The following is a 23608-nucleotide window of genomic DNA, read 5'->3' on the forward strand; positions in this document are numbered from 1 at the left end:
AGTGTACTTGGAAATGCTTTAAATTTTTTTTTCTGTAATGACCTGTCTCACTGTATGTTGAAGCAATAATTTATCCATTTTATGTTGCAAAAGCCATTAAATTAAAACCCCTTTAAATAGGCCAAATTAATTACCATTCTCCTCACATTACAGTTCCATTAACGAAGCAAAACCAAAAATCCCAACTTCCTTTCAATGCCATTTAAAGTTCAATTAGCTGCACTTGACTGAACAACAAATTAAATTAGCATTGTTTACATTCGGGGGAGCTTGTTTTCTTGGGTGTGAGTCGGTGGGAAATCCTTGACTATAATTTATTAACACGGCCAATTGAATGCTATTGAAAAGTTCTTGGCTCTGCGGAAGCTGCCCGGGAAATCCAGTCATCCTAATTAATGAACTTAAGTCGGGAATTGTATTAGGCAAATTCACAGTAATTAAAACGAAATTCCCGGCGAAAGCGAAAAGAAATGTGGCCGCAATTATGCCCGACCGACGGTAATTGTTATTGCTTTCTAATTACACTAATTGTGCGCAACACCAGTTCCTCGATGAAGGTCCTTAAGTAAAATGTCAATTGCGCCGGGCATTAGGCTCATTAGAGAGAGGGACTTGCCTTGCCCACCCCTCCATGGGTTGGATTTCCCCAAAGGCTGGCTGGGCGAACTATAGTTCATCGAAGGCCCGACATCGTCATCATCGTCATCGAGTGGCCCCCGGGCGAGAAAGTCCTTTCGGTTCCCTCTGCTCGGGCGATTAAGCACGCAAGGCAAATAAAAATAGGCAACGAACATAAATTTGTTGCTCGTAAATCCACTTGCCAGACCAGAACACAAAAACAACACCCAACAAAGCGGCCGGAGAAGTAATATAATATAAGTGCACTGGGAAAAATATTTCAAAGATTTACTTATGATCTGCACGATTTTAAGTGAAACCGGAAACCTGGGATCTAAAGAATTCGCGCCACTTCAACATTGTAATATATTAGAAAAGGATTATATTTGACTAGTACCAATTGTATATTTATTTTATTTCAAAATATGAGTACCTTTTAAAATTGGCAGTCCATTTTAAATAACCAAAGCTTTTATATTACAAGGAAAAGATACAAGTTAAAAAATCCTGTATTTAAGGTTGAATCAACTAAACCATTCGTTCAGTACTATGTTAAAAATAAAAGTATATTTCAAAACAGTGAAATAAGAATGCACTATTCCTTCCAGTGCCATTATATATAGGACAAGAGCCCTTAACATCGGACATTGGATCGCCCCGAGCTGGGACCAAGTGCTAAAAAGTAAATTTGTGGTCGATTCGATAGTCGTAAAATGTGAATGTGTCCCCCTAGCTGCCTCTCACTTTCGCTTTTTGTTCTCCCCCGGTAAATTATTTATATGGGCCGCCTTCTCGCTCGCTCTTTGTCCTACTTTTTGGATATATACTTATTCCTTAATGTCCTGTTTGTGCCAACGTTTCGTCTATCCCTGATTCGCCGGGGGAATACCATTTTCCCAGATTTGACTCTGGCCTTGGTGAGGTTTTATTCGCCTAAAACGATTATTTGGTCATTTTCCATATGCGCTTAACCCATCAATTTGACGGCAATTTTTAAGTAATTGCTCACAGCTGAATTGTAAACAACCTATTATCCTGGCAGAAAATTGAGTGATTGTGGCATTTGATTTGCTGACAATTCGATGATGACTTTAAGTGCCGGTCATTTGAATATTGCAGGACTATTTGATTACCAAAAATTCAACAGGTTGGGAGGTGAGGTGAGAAAAATAATTGAAGGATTCACTTGATAAATTGGCTGTAATTATTCATTTTGAAAGGAAGCAGGGCTTGGAAGTTTTATTACCTTAAATATTAGGCAAACTTGTTATAAATTTTAGGTATTTTGTTTTGCTACAGAACCTTTTATGCAAATGTTTTCCCATTTGGTAACTTTAAATTAAAATGTTCACAAATTACTAGTTTATCCGAAAGTTAACTGCCACTATTTTCGTACATCTGATGCAAGCCAAAATCTACTTAAACTTTATTCTCCACCATTTTGAAAGTAATGCGCCGCGATAGTGAAATTATTTGAATAACTTTTAAGCCCGTCTGTTCTCTTTCCTTTTTGGCCAGGAAATGTTAGTTAAACGATTAATTACGCACGAGTCTGACCCCCAAATGCGGTAAATTAAATTTTCCAGCAAGGAAAAATAAAAGAAGAGACCCACGAGAAAAAAGAAAATCTCCAACTAATTACGCATGGATGGGAAAAGTGGAAGCCCCGCAGGATTTAATGTCCAAGGAAATGGGCGAGCGGAAATGGGCAAGTGGTTGGGGAAGGTCGGCGCAGAGGAGACGCTAAAAAACTGCAATTTATTCTACACTTGAAGCATTATAATTTGTGGCCACTGCGGACGGACGGAGGATGAAATGGGATTCGACGCGGGCCACGTTTAATGGGCAATGTCCCGTGCCCTGACCTGACCGCCTGCTCCCTGACACTGACCCATATGCTGACCTCCACCTTGCCGAGTACGCAGTTTAAAAAGTTAATTAACATGCCGGCAGTCGTCGACGCCCCTCTCAATCATTCGCCATCTGGGGGCATAACCCACACCTACATGCCTTTACACCTGCACTGGGAGAAATCGGTCTTAAGGAGCTACAGTCTTTGATAACAAGAGTGCCTTTTAGATAGTTATCTGCAGACAACCCATTTTTATAGGATATATTTTGAAGAACTCGAATTTTTTAAACATTTTGAGACATATGTATTTTATGAAAAAAGTATTACAAAATATTTCCTAAAATTCTCTAAAATTCTATATATCTATTTTAATATTAGTTTTCAACAACTGAATTCTCTGATAAAGGAAAATTGGTTGTGCACTTATTTCTCCCAGTGCATGTACACGCGTAATTGCATTCCGTGGTCGACACTTTTCACTTACTCAGCTCGAATGGTAATTTCGTGGCCGGTGTTCACCGGCGTTTCCAGCTCGCTCAGCAGCATCGTCTGCAGACCGCAGGAGAACTGGAACTGCATGAGTCCCTTCTGCAGGAAGAGGGCCATGTAGTGACCCCCCTTGGTGCCCTGGGCGGCGGCCAGCATGATCAGTCCGTTGGTGGCCCGCGTCCGCACCTTCAGCTGGATGTGCATCGGCAGGACGGCGTCCAAGGACTCGTGGGCCCCGATGTCCTTGTAGATGCGGTGCGACACGTAGGAGTCGCCGGAGAAGGCGGCATTCCGGATGATAATGGGCAGCTCGCACAAGGGTCCCTGGCGGTCAAAGCGGCAAACACACTGAAAAAAAGGATAACAATGTGATTAAATATCTAGTAACCAGGGAAAAGTTCTATAATTCGTCTAAAAAAATGTTTTTATATTTTATTTATTTTCCTTGTTTAAATGTTCAAATAAAACCTTCCAAACACTGTTTTCGAATCATTTAAAAATTTTCAGTCGAATAGTCAAAGGGTATATTTTTGATGTCCCAACTATTTCATTTCACACTTTCAACGCACACATTTTCAAGTAGCTACAAAATATTTACAGCCCCAAGTTTGCTCCAAAACTTATAAGAAAGTCCCGCCAAAAGAAGCAAACTTGAACAATTTTAATTTAATTTCTGGCCACCCTGCACTTCTGGTCGCTGTTCAATGCGAAAAGCACGTTCGCAAAATGCCAATAAATTGAAAAGTAATATGAATTAACTTTTTGGCTCTCCGCGGCATCGACTTTGCCGTCGCCTTTTCTTTCGTTTTGTCCATTGTCCTGGTTTTAATAATTTATGCCGCGCCCAGGGACGCTTCAAGTGCAAGGAGGAAACTGCAACAGGCGGGCCAAGGAAAACTGGAGACCGGGAAAAGGAGAACCGACAACTTTTCCCCGACTTTCCCTCACCGCACCTCGAATTGGGCAAATTAAGTGCCGGGAAATCGGGGGAATAAGGTGAAGTAACAGTCACGTTGGCCACTGCCTTCGGAGGGGGTGGTAAAATGACAGCCCATTAATGGGAAGTTGTCCATATGTTGGAAGTTGCCCCAAGGAGTTGGCTGGGTGTACCCTAAAAAATATAAGAGAAGTTTTCTGGAACCCTTGTGGTTACCCCCATTTTTTTTGTTATTTACTTATGTTGTCAAAGGAAATTACCAGCTATTACAACAGGTAAATGTATGGATATAAGTCATATTATATCTCTAATCTAAGAGGCAGGTTTTTTATTGTTTAAAAATTGTAGGGATTATTAAAAATTTCCAATATTATGTTGCAATTGTAGCCTATTTTATTTATCCTCTCAGCTTGGAATTTTTCATATAGCACCGACGTAATTGTGCCATAAATCTTTCAATCTGTAAAGACATTATTCAAGCTTTTATAACCCGACACGAAAATTAAAACCCTTTCACAACACCCCCGCTGTTCGGCGGAAAAACCGAATGCCAAACCAGAGTTAAGGGCTTGGACAGACTGTTGTACTTTAGCACCCATTCTTTTCCTCTGGGCAACAAATTTCCGCTGTTTCTTGTTTTTATTCCCGCACTTTGTTTGCCCGCACAAAACATTAAAATCGGTTCCTGCTGGGATGTAATTTTTTGCCCCATCACTGGTTTACGGCTCATGGATCCCAGCACATATCACTTTTTCATAGCATACTTTTCAGTCAACTCCTGCTTTTGACCTTGAAAAAATATTGAAAACTTTTCTAGCCGCTGCGAGCGCCTTCAAACAATTATTTGAAGTGTTTGCTGGCAGTTTATTCGCGAACTTGGTTTTTGTTTGCCCAACTTGGCGTGGGTGCCGCTCTTGTTAGACAAATGAAGCTGGGAAAAGCCGGAAAAATGGTTTTGTGGGTGGTGCTCAGTATCGAGGGCACCATGTGGGCTGAATTTAGTTTTTCGCACAATTTTAGACGACTCTGCGCTGGTTCTCTCTCTTTGTTTGCCCCCACTCACATGAGCCCTGCCAACAGGAAACATTTTAATTAAAGCTTTTGACCTTGCGGCATTTGGCTGGCGCATAATGAATGTTGGCCAAAAACAGAAAGGGGCAGGCGAAAAAAATAAAATAATATGTAACGAAAATGAGCCAAGGGAAAACATGAGGCAGATTTAAGATTCAAACTTGTGTGGGTGGAGTAAAAAACGGAAATGAGTCTTCACTAACGAATGCAAGTATGAATATTCTTTCGCTTTAAATTTAAATTTAATAAGGATACATTTCTTTAAGGTAACCCTTGTTTGTACTTTTATATCCAAAGTTGTTGGGAACTTATATTTAATATTCAAAATTTTTTAAACCAAAAAATGTATTATGAGACCTTACATAGAAATTTAATTTGTATAAAATCAATCGAAATATTTGTTCATTATATATATATATTTTTTTAATAAAGGCAAATCTTTATTTATTATTTATTTATTACTCAAAAAATAGTACTTTTGATACAATTTTTATATTTTATTAGAATCTTTTAAAATCTCATCACTTAAAGATAAGTATTTCCCGGATAAGCTTCTTAGTAACGCAAAGCAGTATCCCCCACAATAATTTAAAGCACTCAATTTCAGCTGCTGGATTATTCCCACAGAGCTGCCAAAGTCCTTGGCTGGGCAAACATTTCCACCTCGTTTTCCTATTTGCGTTTCATTGCGTTGGCCAGATGGAAATTAATTGTAACACGCCTTTGGAAATGTCAACAGGCGAATGCTTGGAATGGCCTGAATGACTGAAGTGCACTCTTCAAAATGGGACGATGAATGGGGAGGTGGCGGTGGAAAGGCGCCGGGAAAGTGGGGGAAATGGGGAAAGAGTCTGCGGAGGACGCATTAAGTCAGGGAGACATGTGGCGGTGATGGAGGAGCCTAAAAGGGCTCAACAAAGTTTTCATTAGTGGCATTGGCGGTGGCAAAAGCAACGCAATGCAGACAGTAGACACACTGAGCCCCGGGGAAAATTGGGTGAGGGGTGGAAAATGGGGTGGGGCTTGGTGCCAAAAGCCAGGCAAACATTTTCCAAAACCAAAAACTCGGCGGGGTAGCACTTGAAATGTGCTTAATGCCACTTTACGAGTGACTTTCGCCGAGTGCGAGTGCCACTTTGCCTGCACTTCTCCTATGCCACGCCCCCCATTTCCCAACCGCCCCTGTTTTCCCACATTTCCCAACACACACTTTCGCCTAACCAATATGACAGCTGACATATGTAAGTGTATGTCTGTCGCTCTGCCAGTCTGCTTTTTGTCTCTTTATACAAACGCAAGAGGCGAAATGGAAAGAGATGGCAAATCAACAAGCACTAAGGAAAATATGTTGAATTTCTTCAAAATGGGAGATGAAAATAGTATTTGTAATTGTAAAAATCATGCTAAATTATATGGCATCCTGCACACCAAAATCACTAGGGTTTGCCTAAAAGTATGCAGTGAATAAAGGATATGTAAGAATGCTTTGCTCCTCTGAGCCTAAAATATATTGCTGCATACTTTCAGACGAAGACAAAATGTACATGAAAGTGATTTGAAATCCATAGTGATTTTTAAGGTATATATTTTAATACTCTTATAGGAATAAAAAAGTATGTATTGTTTTAAAAAATTAAAAATTATCTAATTCGTTTTTTTAATTTTTTAAATCTTTCTTACTGTAATAATCTTATAAGATACATAGTCAGATACAATAAAATCAGAATTAAGGATTATAAAAGTTTAATAATCTATATTCATTTATCAATGATTACCAGTACGTATACTTAATATTTTTTCCCAGTGCATAAAAATGGCGAATCTGAAAATTAACAAAAGCCTCGAGTGTGTGCGAGCTGCTGTGAGTGTTTGTGCAGTTAGTTAAATTACTTGGCAACAATAAAGTGGCATATGCTCTGTGAAATAATTTCCGCACACACCTTTCCTCTATTTGCTTAGTTTTCTTGGCCTGCATTAGAGTGAGTGCTTGTTTGGGTGAGTGTGTGGGCGGGTGTGTAGTGAGTGTGTCCCACAATAACAAATTCATCCTGCGGCGTAGTGTCACTCACTCAAGCGCTAAATTTATTATGAAAATTTAATTTTTTTCTTGTTAAAATGTTGGCCACATGCCGAGTAGCTTTTCATCCCCATTTTCCCCAGTTTTCCCCGTTTTTCTGTGTGAGTGCCTGCGATTCATAGGTACACTTTAGAGATCTACGTGGGTTGCAGCTAAAGTTTATAAATAAATTGCCAGCCAGCTTTGTTAACTCATTAACTGTGTTTGAAGAATAAATTAGCTGCATTAGTGCTGCATTAAGGCTGTGGTATATTTAGTTGTTTAAGAGTTTAAATCTAAAGTGAGGGCAAAAAAATATACATGAAGTTTAATTAAGCTGTAAATGTAAAATTAAAAAAAAAAAAAGTAGCTATAAGCGTTATTAAATTAGGTATAATGTCATTATTTTAAAAATGTAATAGTCCTAAATTAATCTCGTTTTCTACTTTTAAGTGCCCTAACTAGTAGATAACCATGCTTCCCATTCTTTGTGTCTTTATTAACCAAACATTGTCCACTCATATTGGCCTCACGTTTCGGTCGTAAAAAGCTGGAATTGCATGTGGTGCTACTAATTTGGACTCCATGCTGACATATTAATGCAACACCCTCTGACCTTCACAGGGGCATGAATAATACATGTGATAAAGCCCCGAAGGGTCGACAATTACATGGTCATTGGAGAATTTGTTAGGGAAGTGAATATTTTTTAAGGCCACACAATTTCCAATAAAGTTGATTGTTTCTGGTTGCATAGTTTCAAATTCATATTTATATATGGTAAAATAATATTGAAGCGGCATATTAAAATTTAAATCCTGAAATGTTCTGAAACGATATCAATTACTGGGGAGAAATTTCAAAAAAAACTATCATGCAATCATTTGTGAACAATTTTCCGGTTATTAGAAGGCATTCCAAATTTGTTCCGTGCCTCCCCTTTAATGGCTTTCATTTGGCCATCGAAGGCCGATATTTCGGTCATATTTGTAGCTTTTTGCTATCCTCCTATTTCGGTAGGGTCGAAATTACCACAGGTATTTTCATAAATAGTTGAATAGGCATACTTTGGCCTGCCATTGTTGGCTGTTAGTGCAACTGGAGTAACTGGAGCAACTGGGAGGGGCTTTTGTGGTTTCGCCTGCCAAACATTTTCTCCTGCATTTTCCCATTTGCTGTCTGATTTCCTACCTGAAAGTTTCCTTTTTTAATGCTTCTGTTATTTTCAAAGTTCTTAACTATTCATTTAAGGGAGCAATTGGCATTTCTGAAAACTTACAGGCAGCAGACTGCAAAAAAGTAAGTTAACATGAGGGCAGAGGAGGTTGCTTGAAATAGTTTTACCGGAAATGTGTCGGAAAAATTTAAAGTAATGCTTTGATTTTGATTAGAACGAGAGGTAGCCACAGCAGTCAGCAAAAGAAATTCGAAATATTTTATACGGGTGAAATAAAATTTCGGTACAACACATGTTGTTGCATACTTTAAGACACCTTCAAAAGTGGTTTCCAGTGGTTGCCTTAGGTCGAATTTTACATTTTCAGCCATAAGTTTCAACTAGGTAATTTGCACAAATGGCTTGTAAAATTTCCCCCTGAAGCAAGCAAGCATTCCGATTATTTCCCTGTCCGTTGGCCTAGCAACTATCTGCTTAGTAAATCTGCTTACAGGAACTGCCATTGCCCTCCACTTGCCCAACAAGTACGTGATTATTTATGTATAAGTCGAGCACATCTGTGGAAATCCATCTGCATCTCTATCTGTACGTGGGCAGCTGTGAGCTCCTTTCAGGTTGTCAATTTGCAAATTTAGTTGGCGCCACTGCATCCCTCGTGGGTGTTGCCGATGGGTAGGTAATGCTAATGCCTCTCGCTGGCCAAGTATCCCATTAAAGGTTTTGATTAAAGCCCCTCGGATGGCAGGCACCTTAAGTTGTGTTTTCAGTGGGGCCAAACTGGAACCTAGCAACGGAATTACTGCCATTACTGCAAATTATCTAGTGAAGAGTGGACGGTGGTTGCTTAGTTATCTTGTTGACTTAATAAATATCTAGGTACTATGCATTATTTGATCAATTTGCTAACCTCCCTCATACACAACTTAAATAGTTTGCTAGAAATTTTTGAGAGAGACGGATCATCTTTTAAATGGAAGGAATTTGTAGCTGTTTTCTTCCTATACAGGGTAATAATGCTGTTCATATCCATTTTCCCTGCCAGTTACTTGGTCTATTTACCTATTGCCTAGGCAATTGGAGCTTTAGCTGGCACATTAAATGACTTATTAATGGTCGAGAGGTGGAAATGGAAACGGACCCGGAGGCACACAACTCCAACACGGCCAATTGGCAACTCAATGGGGTTGAAAATTGTGAAGTTGACTCCTTACACACAATCCGCTCTGTAGGATGCCTCGTTTTACCTAGTTTTTGGTTGTTTTGCCATCGAACAAACAACTCGATTTCGTTAAGGTGCCAAAGTGCTGGGGTGCCTATCGATTGACCTACTGAGTCTGGCTACACTGGGGAAAAAAGCTTGATCATAGAACATCGAACATAAATCTAGATAAATAAAAAACTCAAAAAAAACTATATCATAGAAATCTTATTTTAAAATTTTAAATAATTGAATATAAATGTCTAAAAGTATGCTATAAAAAGTGGATAGCTTTTGAAATTATTCACAGCATGACTCTAGACACCTTTTCAAAACATAAAAATGTCATTCCAGATAAATAAAAAGCGAGGTAAAAGTAGAAAACGTATTAAGGGGTCTGAAAGTATGCAATAAAATATATATTCATTTTGAATACCCACAGCATACGCTAAGGCACCTTTAGAAGAGGTTCAAGATCCCACAAACATATTTTGGTTTCTTAAAGGCTTATTTAAATATTTTAGAGTGCTCTGAGTCAATTGGTTACTCACCCGCGATCCTTCGGATGTGGTTACGCAGGTGCCGCCATTGTAGCAGCCCAGTTTGATGCAATCGACATCGCCTGCCTTCTCCTCGGGAACTCCGCCGGATCCTCTTCCGCCGGTGGAGACCGTATTGCTGCCCTCCACCTCCTCGCTGCTCTCCGTGACCGTTGCCTTTGTTTGGGAGGCCGTGGGCGGTCCTTCGGGGGTGGTGTAAACATTTATGGCCGACGTGGGTGGCGGTAAAGTTTGTGCGGATTGCGTGGATGGTGGAGTGGGTGGTATGGTGGGCGGCGGCAGGGTCACTGGAGGAAGGGTCATCGGGGGAAGGGTATCCGGGGCTAGTGTGGGTGGTGCAGTGGGTGGCTCGGTAGCCGGAGGACTAGGAGGTAGTTGTGGAATCGTTGTTGCCGGCGGAACCGGCGGTGCAGGAGTTCCAAGTGGTGCTGTCGTAACAGGTACCACTATTGGAACCACCGTCGTCTCGGGCGGGACAAAAGGTAGCTCTGTGGTCACTGGAGCGGGCTCTTGAACCCCAATCAAGTCCTCGGTTTGTAAGGGATGACCTGTTGTTACTGGCACTGGCTGTGGAGTGGTGACCTCCTCATGATGATGGTGGTGGTGCTCGTCCTCCTCTAGAGGCTGCAGAGTGGTTCCCTCGGGCTTGCGGTGATGGTGGTGGTGGTGGTGATGGGTCGTCGGCATTCCAGTGGTTGTGATCAGCGATGGTATTGTGTCATTTGCATCCAATATGGTTACCACGATGTGCGGAGTGTGCGGTGTGGGCAGCTCAATAGATGAAGAATCCTCAGTGGGTAAAATGGTGGTGGGCACCTGCGGCGGTGGTTGCACTGTGGTGAATCTTCCCGCGCTCGTTCGATGTGTGGTGATCAGCACTTCCGACGGATACTCCGTGAAGAAGGGAGCCGCCGTTGTGGGCACCTCCGTCCAGAGGTGGTGCGTCGTGGCAGTCGTTTCCACCACATCCAGTGGTGGCTCTGTGGCAAATGTGGGCCTTGGCACCGGCACCACTCTTGGGGTAGTGACTTCCGGCGGCGGAGTGGGTGTGGCATAGTCTATGGAGATGCTGGTCTCTATTGTGGTCACTGCCTGCACAAAAATGGGCGATGGTGTGGTGACCTCGGACTCCACGGACTCGGAACTACTACTGCTACTGGATGAGGTCACATCCACTGATATGGTGATGCTGGGTCCTGCAGTGGGTCGCGGGGTAGTGAACTCCGCACTCTCACTCTCACTTTTGCTGCCAGGCACCTCGAAATGCGGCACAGTGGTGTACTCCTCGGAGGTAACCACTTCTCCTGAACTTTCCCCTGAGGAAGAAGTCGCTGCTTTTCCTGGTAAAGGTGGCAGAGTTGTAAAGATGCTCGGGGACTCCTCCGAGGAACTGGAAGATCGGCTGGTGGTGCCCGGTATTATTTCCTCTTCAGTTTCGGATTCCGATCCCGATTCTGGTGGGACTTGCGGCTTGGGTTCTGCTTCTGGTTCAGGTTCAGGTTGTGCTGGACCCACTGTGGTATGCTCCACGGAAATGCTGTGACTTTCGCTTTCCGGGGGAGCCAAAGTGGGGGTTTTAATCTCCACGGAAACTGCTTCCTCGGATGAGGAAGAGGATGAGGAGGTGACCACAGAGGTTACCACTACCGCAGGGACAGCTGTGGTGACTACTATAACCTCTACCTCTTCGGGTTCTTTGGGAGGTATCGTTGTCTCTGGCGGAGTGACAGGTCTCACTGTTGGCGGTGCCACTGTGGATGTGGTGGTGGTCCTCCTCGGAGGAGCCTGCGTGGCCGGTGCGGTGTAATTGCAGTCCAAGGATTCCTCACCCACCATCAGGCACTCGCAGAGCATGCCAGTTAGCAGTGGAGGGCAGGAGCAGGAGAAGGTATCCACTCCGTCGATGCAAACACCACCGTTCATGCAACGTGGCCCCAATTGGCACTCATCGTACTGGAACTCGCACTTCTCGCCATGGTAATCGGGTACACAATAGCACGTGGGCACACCCTCCTCCATCAGGCACAGGGCATTGTTCTGGCAGGGATTGTCCGCACAGATGAGGATCTCCTCCTCGCAGTTGATGCCCGTGTAGCCCATGGGACAGGCGCAGGCGTAGGCAGCCAGTTTGTCCACACAGACACCTCCGTTTTGGCAGGGCGACGAGGCGCACTCGTTGATCTCCTCCTGGCAGATCCGGCCGTGCCAGCCCGCCGGACAGTCGCAGGTGAACTCCAACCCAGGGCCCTCGATGCACTCGCCGCCATGCTGGCAACGGGCTCCAGTTCCTATTGGAGGATGTGGGAAAATTTAGAAAATTAAATTAAATTGATAGCTTCAATTCGGTTAAAAGAAAAATGCTTTATATAGGCCAACTACACAGATAAAGAAGTACATGGGAAATTAATTACCTAGAAAGAAAATAAGAGAGGACCCCTGTATTTATATAGAATGGATCCCAAATTAATTAATATATGACTTTATTTATACTATTTGTTCTAAGCTGGATTAATAAATATTCTCTAGCATTATTTGCTAATAAATATAAAATTTAAAGAATTTATTGCTAAATTTAATTGCTCTTCTTTCTAAACAAAATGCATTAATTTATATTAATAACAAGCGTTGAAATATTTATGGCTTTGGTAATTTATTAAAATGGGAAATTAAAAAATTATTGCCACATTGGCTTGCCCCATTTAAAGCCATTTAATATTTAAAGCTGAAATGCTACTGTCATGTTCCACCAGATTCTATTTAATGCCTTTATATTTGCCTAAACAAATATCTGCCAGTGACAACCTCGACCCATTTACCGTGCTCTTTCGCCATTCATCATCCGAATCTACTCACCTGTCTCGCAGACAGCTACATCCAGTTCGCAGTGGGACCCCAGGTAGCCCGGTTGGCAGGTGCATATGTAGCCGTTGGTTCTGTCCCGGCAGAGTCCGCCGTTCTGGCAGGGATTCGACATGCACTCGTCGACGTTCTCCTCGCATTTGGATCCTGAAACGAAGTCCAATGAAAGCATGTGAAAGCAAACCTTATTTTTCTGGAAGCCAAAAGGCCACCCACTGGCGTTATTCTGCATTTTAATTATAGAAATATGTTTGCAGTTCAAAGTTATTTTGCAGAAAAAATGTGTTTTGTACATTTGCAGTTCAAAGTTCTTTGGGAAAAATAATTTATTTATTTCAAATATTTATATTGTTTTGAGGTTTAATTATTATTTGCCATGGGCTTTTAACCTATTTTACCAAGGACTAATTGTTTCAGCTTTGCGGTTTTAGCTTATGAATTTTAATTAAATCTCTTTTCTGTAAACCTTTGATAAATGTTAGAAAAATAGACAGGTCATTTTAATTAATAACTGAAGAAGCATCGATTTCATTTCAATTTGCCCTCCAGAAAATTGCTTTGCAACCCCTTAAAAAACCCTTTTCTTTCATGGGATTCAGTTTTCCTTTGCTTTTGCGTTTGAAACAAGTGCGCACAATTGAAGTGCAATTGAATGACCTTTCATTATATTTGCCAGTGGAAATTTCTCTTTTACCCACATCTATCCTATTCCCTTCAATCTATTTCTCTACTCTCTGCTCAAAAGGAAACAAGAAAGTGGAAAGTTTTTGATACAAGCGCATCAATGGCAATCAAAACAAGCCCTACAAGTGCTGATTTGGTTGCAAGCAATATAAACAATTCGAAGGATATTTACACGCATACATATAGCTGCACGGATCCCATCCACATGGAGTGGATATAAAACACACATGCCAAAATTTGTAGCTGTCCTCCAAACTTCGAAGAGAAATGGGTGAAAACTTTTAAGAAGGAGGCAACTTCTAATAAATACTCTATCCTAACATACAAAAATTTATAGAAAGGCAGAGTAATATCTTAAAAATACTATTTCTGCTTCAGGGTAGATAATAAATATATTTTAAAACCCCGTAGTTGAGTTTCTTGATTTGTGAAATATAATTTAATTTATTTACACGAAAGTCCTATAACCAGAAAAAGGATTTTATAATAAATTATTTTAAATAATATAATATACTTTTTATATTTTTAAATTAATTATTTTGTATTTATTTTATTAAATTTTTAGGAAATATAAGAGCATATAATAGTTATTTCCCGGAACTCTGATTAGACCCCCCGCAATTAGAGAAAAGAAATGACGCCAAAAACCTATTCCAATGGCCGAGAATTCCCCTAGAACTGAGCTAAACTCTCCTCTTTTTCGGATAGAGCAATCTGCACTGCTGGGGGTATCTAGTTTGACAGCCAACAATGGCAACAAATGCTTGGAAATACTTTTCAATTTTCTGCTCAACAACTTGCAGCGACGTTGACTTGGTCTCAGTGTTTTGCCAAAAGGCAGCAACTGTCTGACAGACAGACAGACAATCTTCGCCCTGGGGGAGGATAAGAAAGCTCGGGGAGGGGAATCCCCCATTCGCTTCCGACTCGGCTTGTGCCAGTGCAACACTGCGTATGAGTGATATTTTTTGGCTGTGTGCGCTCCTCTTCGCTTTGCAAAATTTATTGCCAGCGAAATATTTTGTATGGCTGAAAGTTTCAGAATTTATTTGCCCGGCGTAGAACCGCCTTTTGGAGTTTGGCCTTTGTTTTCCTTTCGCTGGCACCTTCTTGGCCAAACTCTTTTTGGCAACAAGTTGGCGAGAAATATGCTTAAAGTTTTTTCCGCCTGTACTTGCCCGGGAAACTTTCCTTGCCTATCTTGTCTGGGCTCCGAGAAAAAGTTCTTCCCACTCTCTTAGAAAAAAGCACTTCAAAGTGTCGAAACAAAAGTGTCAAAAAAGGCGGCGTTTGAAATTCCCCTGCACTTTGGCCAAATTAATGCGTCCAAAGAGAACAAAGCAAGAAATCGTCTTAATTTAAAGCAGAAAATTGCATTCAAGTGTACTGCAATTGAGGGGGCGTTTTTGGGGCCTGGGGAAGTGCAACAATTTATCACTTGAACTCATAAATTATACAAAATACGTACACTGATGGGCAGAAAGGAAAAAAAATGGGGAAAAATGAAATGCTCAAATAGAAGTGCAGCTGCCGAGCGGTCATAAAAGATAAATGTGCGTGTCTGGTCCTCGTGTCTGGTTTATAATGCAACAATAATGTAAGTCTATGCAAATGGGGGAGAGTCCTGAACATATATTAAATTTGCATAAGCACTAAATCAACACGAAAAGGGGAACCGAAAGCGAAGAAGGCATCTCGAAATCCTGGCGAGCAGCCGCACAGGATGTCAGTCGATGTCATTTGTTTGCCTTATGAGGGTTGGGTATACCAAATATATACACATCTGTATCTGTATCTTATGACTTGTAGTTATACGTATGTGCTTAACAGTATCCTTTGTGTGCTGCTGTGGATTTCAGCTAGGATCCAGGAATGTCTACCTAGCAAATACAGTAGTTCGCATGCACATTTCGATCAAACTATGCGGTCTGTGTCCGGGCTTCGAATTTATATTGCATACTTCCAGGCTGTTGGCCCTGTGATTGCATTTGCAATATACTCCTCGTTCTCAACGTAATTTGAATTAATTTATTAATGTTGCACACTTCTGGGAACAGAATGTGTTATTCACTCTAGACAGCTAATTATGCAGGTACTTTTGAAAGCATATGCAAATGCAAAATAAACAAGGTAAAGTAATCAAGTTCTGACTAGTGTTTGTTATTCATTAAGTTTCTGTAATATTTTATAGTTCTTTGTCTTTAGCTTAACATCTTTCACATAATATTATTTCACATTATCCATAGTTTTCCAATAGCAAAGCGTTTTGTAAGGACACTTGCAATTAGCAAACTATTTATTATCGTTTTTGGGCTGTAGAATTCGTTTGCTCTTTGGGCCTCATAAAAAACGTATTTTAATTTATCGCCCCGAACTGGCTCTTCGATTGAGTAATGGATTTTCCAGCCAGGCTGGCGCTTTCTCGTATTTCACTGCCATGCCGGAGCAACAGCTTCAATTTCCCCATTCTGACCATAAAGTGCCATCAAGTCGCTGCACATTTCAATTTGTTTATGGCCATCGCAGCGAGGCAATCGCATTTGCTTTATGATTTCGATGGTGAGGGGGCTACGGGAGGCCTTAAAGATCTACAAATATTTCAATTTTCTGTAAAATTGTAAAATAAATCACTTGATTAAGTAATGCAAATTTTGCTACTTCAATCCTTTTTTCAATTTTAAAGTACCTTGAAAAGTCAAAAAAAGGAATGGTCATAATTGTAATTTATTGATAAAGGTGTCTAAAAATATGTAAAAATTAATTTCTGGTCTTAAATCATTTTAAAAGTTGTCTAAAAGTATGCAGCAATGCGTTTGGTTTTTAAAATCTTTTCCAAATGTGCTTAAAGGTATGCAACAATATATTATGATTATAACATCATAAATAAAAGTATGCAAGAATACATTTAGAAAATAAAATTTCCATGGACTAACTCCAAGACACCACATTTCAAGCTCTAACACCCCCGATAAATTTCTCTTGCTTTAAACTTTCCCAATAACTCACTTTATTGCGCATACGACATGTAGACCCAGAGTTAAAGAAACACCAAATGGTCAACTTTTCCTCCCCTTCTTTTTTCCAATTTGTGTGCTCCACATGAAATGTCACATTACGCTCCAATTCATGCACAAATACAGGAAGTGGTCAAGCACAGAGAAAGCACAGAGCATACTGAGTAGGAAAACGCCAGCTAGAAAACCCCTTACGCACAGTTCTTAACCCAAATTCAGTAGACCAATGGGCCCCCTCCCTAAAATCTTTCTCACATCGTCTGGGTTTACCTTTCCTCAATGCATTCACGATGATTTCTGGTTTTTCTTGTTCATTGTTTTGGCTCCGTTTGTGGTTTCGGTGGGGCCTTTGCAAAGCTTTTTCTTGGGGCACCGTGCAATGTGTGAAGTCGTTAAAGTGAAAATCGATTTTCATTTTATTTCACCATGTCCATGGTTACGGGCAGGGAAAAGGGGGTTGACGATGGGGCAAAAGGGGGGCAGCATCGGTCATTTTTGTGGGCACGAAAAATGCTACACTCACTGCCGCAATCTACGAGGCATGTTTTATGAATGAATTTTTTCGAATTGGACGCACAATTTTACCCTCTATCTCTTTGTCGCTTTTTTTTGCTTTGTTTAATGGACGGGCTTTGGTTGTCCGGGTTTTCTCGGTTTCCATTTGGGAATTTGAAAATAAAAATAAAAAAGAGGCGCACAATTCTGACATTCTTCATGTCGATTGTTGGAATATTTGAAATGAAAAAGATAAGAAAAATAAACCATTAATCAAATTTTAAGTGCTGGTAAAATATTGATCAAGTTTCGGTTGGCAAAATATTTGAGATTGATAAATGTTTGTGAGGGGTTCTTACTTAAGAGATCTATATGGCTGAAACACATGTTATAATATGTTTTAAGAGTATATAAAAGTGTTTTTTAAGTTTTGTTTAATTTTTCAATGCTTTTCCTGCTTTGTACTTGACCCCGACATTTTCTTTTTCAATCAATGTTCTTCACATCATTTTCCATATTTTTTCATGTTTTATTTTGGCCTGACTTTAGCAGCTCCCCATTTTTCTTTATTGAAACTTTTTTGCCTGTCATGCTTCTTTTGCTGCCTCTTCATCGTTTCCTTGTTATGTATTTCTCTTTTTTTTGTTATTATTTGCTGCTGGCAGCGAACTGTAAACATTTGTGCAACAAGGTACGAACATTTGTTTTGGCTTCGAGTCACAATAAACATGGCCATTTTCCCCCCGAGTCCTTGAGGCAGCTTGTCCCTTCCCATTCCCCCCTGGCAGTCGATGCACAAATTGAAATTTGAATTTTATCTGCACACATTTCGTGCTTCTTATTTGCCTGTTACCTTCTCCCATGGAGGATATATATTGTGAGTAATGGAGAATCGCTGGGGCAGAGCTGGGTGAGTGTGCATTCGAAATCTGGCATCGTTTCTAAAGGTGCATAAGTTGAAAATATTGCACATTTCGTTTGCATTTTATGCTGCATATTCAGATACTTGTCTGCAGCTTCCCCTGAAATCTCTGAATGAATGCATAAATGAACGAGTGAGTGCACAGAGAGCTGAAAGAGCCGGCAGTCCAACAAAGATCAGGATTCGGCTTAAGTTATAATTAACAGCAACTAGAATTGGGAACAAAGGCTGAAAGAATTCGGTTTTTGCTCTGAATTTTCCATCAGGAATGTTTCTGCCTTTAAGAATTTGAGATCAAATCGAATTTAGACAGGTTTTAATTGGTTAAATCACTATTTCTCAGTACTTTCACATACTCCCCCTGTTGCAAGTGGCCTAACATTCCCCCAAATCCTTCTAATATATTGGTTTATTCATTTCAAATTCTTCAATTACCCCGGACCATGAACGGTATTTAGCTTGTTGGGATTTGAACCACGTCCTTGCCGCAATTTGTATGCGAAACTAATCCTAGCCAGAGCAATCTATTATCATTGGATTGGGAGTGGAACTGGGGGTTTTCGTGATATTCGGGGGTTGGCCAGCTAGCTTCCTTTGAATCCATTGCCGTAAATCGCTGCTTGCGACCTGCGACAGTGAGTAATGAAATGCACTTTGGTTCATCTCCCGCCACCGAATCCTACTCCGGTGGCACGGATTCTGGGCTGCTCTCGAATGCGACGGGGAAACTAATCACGGGATCCATTCACACAGCCAGCCCCCAGTCGAAAACCCGAGCAATTCATGTCACTCGCAATCCAGCAATTTCAATTCGCATATCTACACGCTAAAAAGTGGCCTCGAAAGAGAGTAAAAAATTAAATTAACTAGGATAGTTATAGAAAACGGTTTTCATTTTAAGTAAAAAAAAAAAATTAGATAATAACAAAACATAATTTATCGAAAAAAAAGTGGTATTTTTTAAATCTCTTTAAAATGCACCTAAAAGTATGCAGTAAAATAGGAAGTTAGCCTTTGAAATGCATTTTCCAGGCAATTTACTTCGAATCTTCTTTAATATTTGTATTTCAATTTTATTTTTTTTGCTAGAACATATAGTACATTTTCTTTCAGTTTACCACTAAGTGAAATGCTTGGCCTGCACTTGAATGTCTTGTGGTGCGCATTGTTGCTCATCCAATTGCTTAGTTCCATTTTTTTTCTGAGGGGAATCCTTGACAATGAGCAAGGAAATGGGAAAGCTTTGCTCATTTTCACGGGGGAAAAGTAATGCACACGTTTACACCCACAAAACGGCTTGGGAAGTGTGGGTGTATTAGGGCTTTTAATTAATTGCATTTTGTACTACATTTTCCCAGCTTTGATTACCCGTTTTCCTTCCTATAAATTTTCCTGGAAAATTCCTCGTCCCTAGGCAACGTTGTGCGCTTACATTTTCTATCGACTTTCGTGGACCTGCTCTGTAAGAAAAGCGTTTATTAATACCCTGACTTGAAAGTAAGCGAAACATTTTCCCGATTAGGTTTAACCACCAATTAAGTTGAGCAATGGGATTTAAAGCATCAATGCTTTGAGTATCCTTAATTGATTGATATTTTATCTCGTTTGACATAAAGCCTATTAGGCCTTTTTGCCACAAAACTATTTAATCACATCTGCTGTTCGGGCAAATAAAAATCTTAATCGTATTCGATTACACGGCTAATCCCAGGACCCGTGACAAAGCAAACAAAAATAACCCAGCCCCACCGCACATGTGAAAAGTTCATCAAACCCACTGGGCTGACATTATAAAATCAATAAAGCCATGAATATTTTACGCCACTGTCGCACAGAATAACAACAGAATTGAGTCCCAAAGGACCATTGATTAGCCACCTCTGCGAAATGAGAAACAGTTGGGTTCGAATTCTATTTATAAACCCGAATATATGTACCATTTATTGGTTCGCGTTTTCCGCTGGGTAATTGAAATAAAAAATGCATGCGATTCGCTGAGTCATGTAATTGAAAATTGGGTGAATATTTAACGCTGTAAATCGGGGCTGTCAGGAATTAAAGCATGTGACTCTGATTAAAGGATGCCGCGTTGGGTGCCGGAAAATCAGGGGAGTGCAACCAGAAGCAACCAAATAGAGCCATGAATCGATGAATGATCCTGCGACTGAGCAACCAGATGCTTGATTGAATGTATCTCCCTGGCTGCGCGGAAATGTGTGCAAATTGCCAGCGAGCGCGAAAAAGTGGAGCGAACAGGTGAACAGGTGCAAATTTATGCGCACACACGCAGTCGCTCGCTCAAAAACCGCTGATGAAGCAGTCCTAAAAAAGGACCTTCTGCCCAGGAAAATTACGATAAAATATCAAGTGTGTGTGTGGGGGAAAAAACAGAGGAGTCGTTGCTCAAACTGCATTGCTGCAATTCGAATGCGTTTTCATACCCTAATGAGTTGGGTTTCCAAGGTGAGAATTTTACACAATTCGTCATTACTCTGATATAAGGCATATGTTATTTAAGGTATGTTAATACCTATCTGTCATTAAGATCTAAATTATTTGTCAAGTTAAAGACATTTATTAATAAAGTACATTTTTTATTTTTTCTCAAAGATCCTATTTAAGTATTTATTTTTCTGCTTTCAACCTAATATTTACAGAGTATTTTCCTCATCGTTCTGGCCACATTTGAATGCCATCCTTTATTATTATTTCATTGTTGATTTGCTGCATTTGCATGAATGTGAAATGCGAAATTTCAATGGTGAATAGGCCGAGGAAGACCTTCTTCCATCCTGCAGAAACCAACGCCCTTCCACCTCCTCTCTTCTTATTGTTTTCGCGTTGCAATGGAGCCAACCGCTTTGCCCAACCCTCGTTTTCCATTTCCCTACACTTTTCACTTGGTGGCTGAAATGATTGCATAAAGGCCAGGAGCCAAGGAGCAAAAGGACAAAAGCATGCCCAACGCTTTGTTATTGGATTGTGTGAGTGTAGGGGTACGCTGTGTGTGTGTCAGCAGAGCAAGGTTAAGCTGTTGGTGATTGCTGTTTACAGAGAGAATTGCAGGCTCTTGGCGAGATGTTCTTATGCTACGGATGATCTTGAAAGTTCAGAGGAGATATTCGACATAAAAAGCATGTAACGAACATAAAGAGGTGTCTAGAAGTATGCAATAAAATATGTAAAAGTTGCCTATGAATTTAATTCATAAGACGTCATTCGTTTTTTTATTCTATACATTTAGATGATTTTTACTTATAAAATATTGAAATATTAAATGAGTAATATACAAATTATACATAATAGGAATAATTTAAAACCTTATAATAAGAAAATTCATTTTATAAAAGTGTCTAAAAGTATGCAATTAAATGTGTATTCGATAAATCATTGTACATATTGTATTTTAAAAGAATGCATTTCAAATTTTACACAACTGAGCTTTAATAACTCTTGAATTAGTTTCTTACGATTTAAAACCAATTTATACAAGTATATTTGTTATATTTCCTAATATTTCATGATTTTAGTAAGTCCCACCTTTTAAAATGTATTTGATTTTTTTACAATTTCAGCTGCTCCCGTAATTACTCTGATTAAACCAGGTCAGAGTAACGCGGATGTCAAAGAGATAGCGTGAAAGTGAAAACCCAATCAAAGCAACCACTTTATCCCCAAAGTCCTAGGATCCAGCACAAAGACTTGGTAAGTGGGACAGACGAAATAACGATCTACACGGCACCACACCCCATAGATATAGCTAAAATCCGCAACCACTTCAAAAAGGCATAAACATAAACGCCAGAGCAAACTAGCCAAAAAATAAATAGGGCAAAAAGGCCGCGAAAATATGCGAAATGCAAAGGAAGCTCATAAAATTAATTAGAACGCCGGCCGTCCCGCTCCGACATTATCTTGCGGTCCCTTTCATTTGCAGTCGGTGATTCCTTAAAAGGGGGTTTTGACCAAGGTGAAAGCTTTCCAAAACTCAATGAGCGGTTAAATAATGCCCCGAGGCGTCTGCCCATTTTCCTGCTTCTGCGCCCATCTTTCTTTTTCAGAACTCATTGCATCCGTTACTTTCGCTTTGTTTTGCGTTAGACTCCTATTCATAGACTGCATTTCATTTCGAAATTTCCCAGAATTTTTCTGCATTTTAACATAATTTTTTTGGGTCACTTTTTTTGCCCTCCGTTTATAGCTTCATTTCCGACATTCCGCGTGCTTTTGGCAAAAAATCTATTTATTATATATGAGAGTGTGTATATTTAATTTATTTTTTTTTGCGGCTGCCCTGGTAAAAAGCATATTCTGCTTTCCTTTTTTAAGCGCTGAATTTGTTATGCATATTTTTTCTGGGCTTGTCTTTTTTGTTCCCGGGCCCGAGAGCAATTTGCAATGGAATCGCTTAGTTTCCTCTGAAAAATCGGTGGGGAAGTCGGGGCCCAGGGATTGTGCAGTGCATAATTTTATTTGTTTTTGTGTTGATTTCATTTGCAGTGCTTATGCTTTGTGGGCCTTTGTTTGGCTCCGCTCTATTTATGTTAAATTAATGCAATTGTTTCGGCTGCAGACGATAAAAGTTGTTCTACGATGAGGCAGCGAACTTGGTAAACGGGTCGTATGAGTGATGGAAAAACGTTTATTTGAGATTTTTACTGGGTTTATTTGGGATTTATTAAGGAAACTGTCTGAAAAGCAATAACATTTACAAAATATTTGATTTATAGCGTAGCCATATCCGAAAGGCATTATAATTTACAAGCTGTTTTAGTTGAATTTTAAAATATGGATATCTAGAACTGTTTAGGAACTATAGCGTAACTAGTGCGTTAAACTCGTTTATTGATTCAAAATCATTGGGAATTTGTGTGAGAGCTTATTTAAATTTATAGTAGTGCAACCTTCTATATTTTCACAGTCTCTGAATCACTCACTGCTTCTAAGTTTAAGCTTCTTTCTTAATAAAAACACAACTTTCAACATCCTACAATTTTATTCTCCACTGTTTCAATTCAGATGCGTCCAACCAACCGAAAAACACATGTAACCCATGTTCCGGGCAAACTCGGTAATTTATTCCCAAGACTCTTTGGGCCAAAAGAGTCAGTCAATGAGTTTGGTCTGTTTTTAGAGTTCCAGCCCTCCCTTCGGCCACTCGTTCATATCATTTAGCCACCTCTCTTGGCCTGATTGTTCAGCTGGAGTTCCACTCGTTGAACTCATCAGCAAAGTTCCCGAACAAATTTGCTGCAATTTGTAATACGGCTTTGGTCTAGAGTTGATACGACTACAAATACGAACCCGGCACATATTACACCTATATACTCTGGCTATAAATTTCACTAAATTTTATAAAGTCAACTTTGTGCACCAAGGGGTGGCAAAAATAAAGGAAAAGAAAATGTATGGACGGACACTAAGTGCTTCGCCTCTCACACGTACCATAAGTAAATGTGTTTATGTGTGCATCTTGTGCACGAAGCCAAAGGATGAGCATTAGATACATTCATGGTGGGACTTCCGTGCTTGGCCCACACAGATACACACTCACACACACGCAGTGGCAAGTGGCAAGTTAAGCACCCAACATTGACTACCACAATAGACAACATTAAAGTCGGTTTGCCAGCTTGGGCTTTCGCATTTTCCCCGTTTCCCATTTTCCATTTCCAC

The 23608-nt window shown here is 40.2% G+C and overlaps 2 protein-coding genes across 3 annotated transcripts in view; one reads left to right on the forward strand and one right to left on the reverse strand.

Annotated features, from left to right (window-relative positions):
• The window catches only part of LOC108029076 (protein eyes shut), a 62050-nt gene that overhangs the window by 16830 nt on the left and 21612 nt on the right, over positions 1-23608 (reverse strand). Inside the window, exons 4-6 of the mRNA XM_017101157.3 lie at positions 12812-12964; positions 9950-12246; positions 2955-3307 (exon numbers count right to left, since the gene is read on the reverse strand). Of these exons, the coding sequence (XP_016956646.3) occupies positions 2955-3307; positions 9950-12246; positions 12812-12964 (2803 nt within the window). The remainder of the gene's footprint in view (positions 1-2954; positions 3308-9949; positions 12247-12811; positions 12965-23608) is intronic.
• The window catches only part of LOC108028975 (MKRN2 opposite strand protein), a 63903-nt gene that overhangs the window by 15071 nt on the left and 25224 nt on the right, over positions 1-23608 (forward strand). For both annotated transcript variants that reach the window (XM_044094356.2, XM_017101014.3), the window contains exon 2: positions 21508-21637. The gene's annotated coding sequence lies outside the window, so the exon portion shown is untranslated. The remainder of the gene's footprint in view (positions 1-21507; positions 21638-23608) is intronic.

This window comes from Drosophila biarmipes, chromosome 2L, assembly GCF_025231255.1.
Source record: "Drosophila biarmipes strain raj3 chromosome 2L, RU_DBia_V1.1, whole genome shotgun sequence".
Classification (NCBI taxonomy): domain Eukaryota; kingdom Metazoa; phylum Arthropoda; class Insecta; order Diptera; family Drosophilidae; genus Drosophila; species Drosophila biarmipes.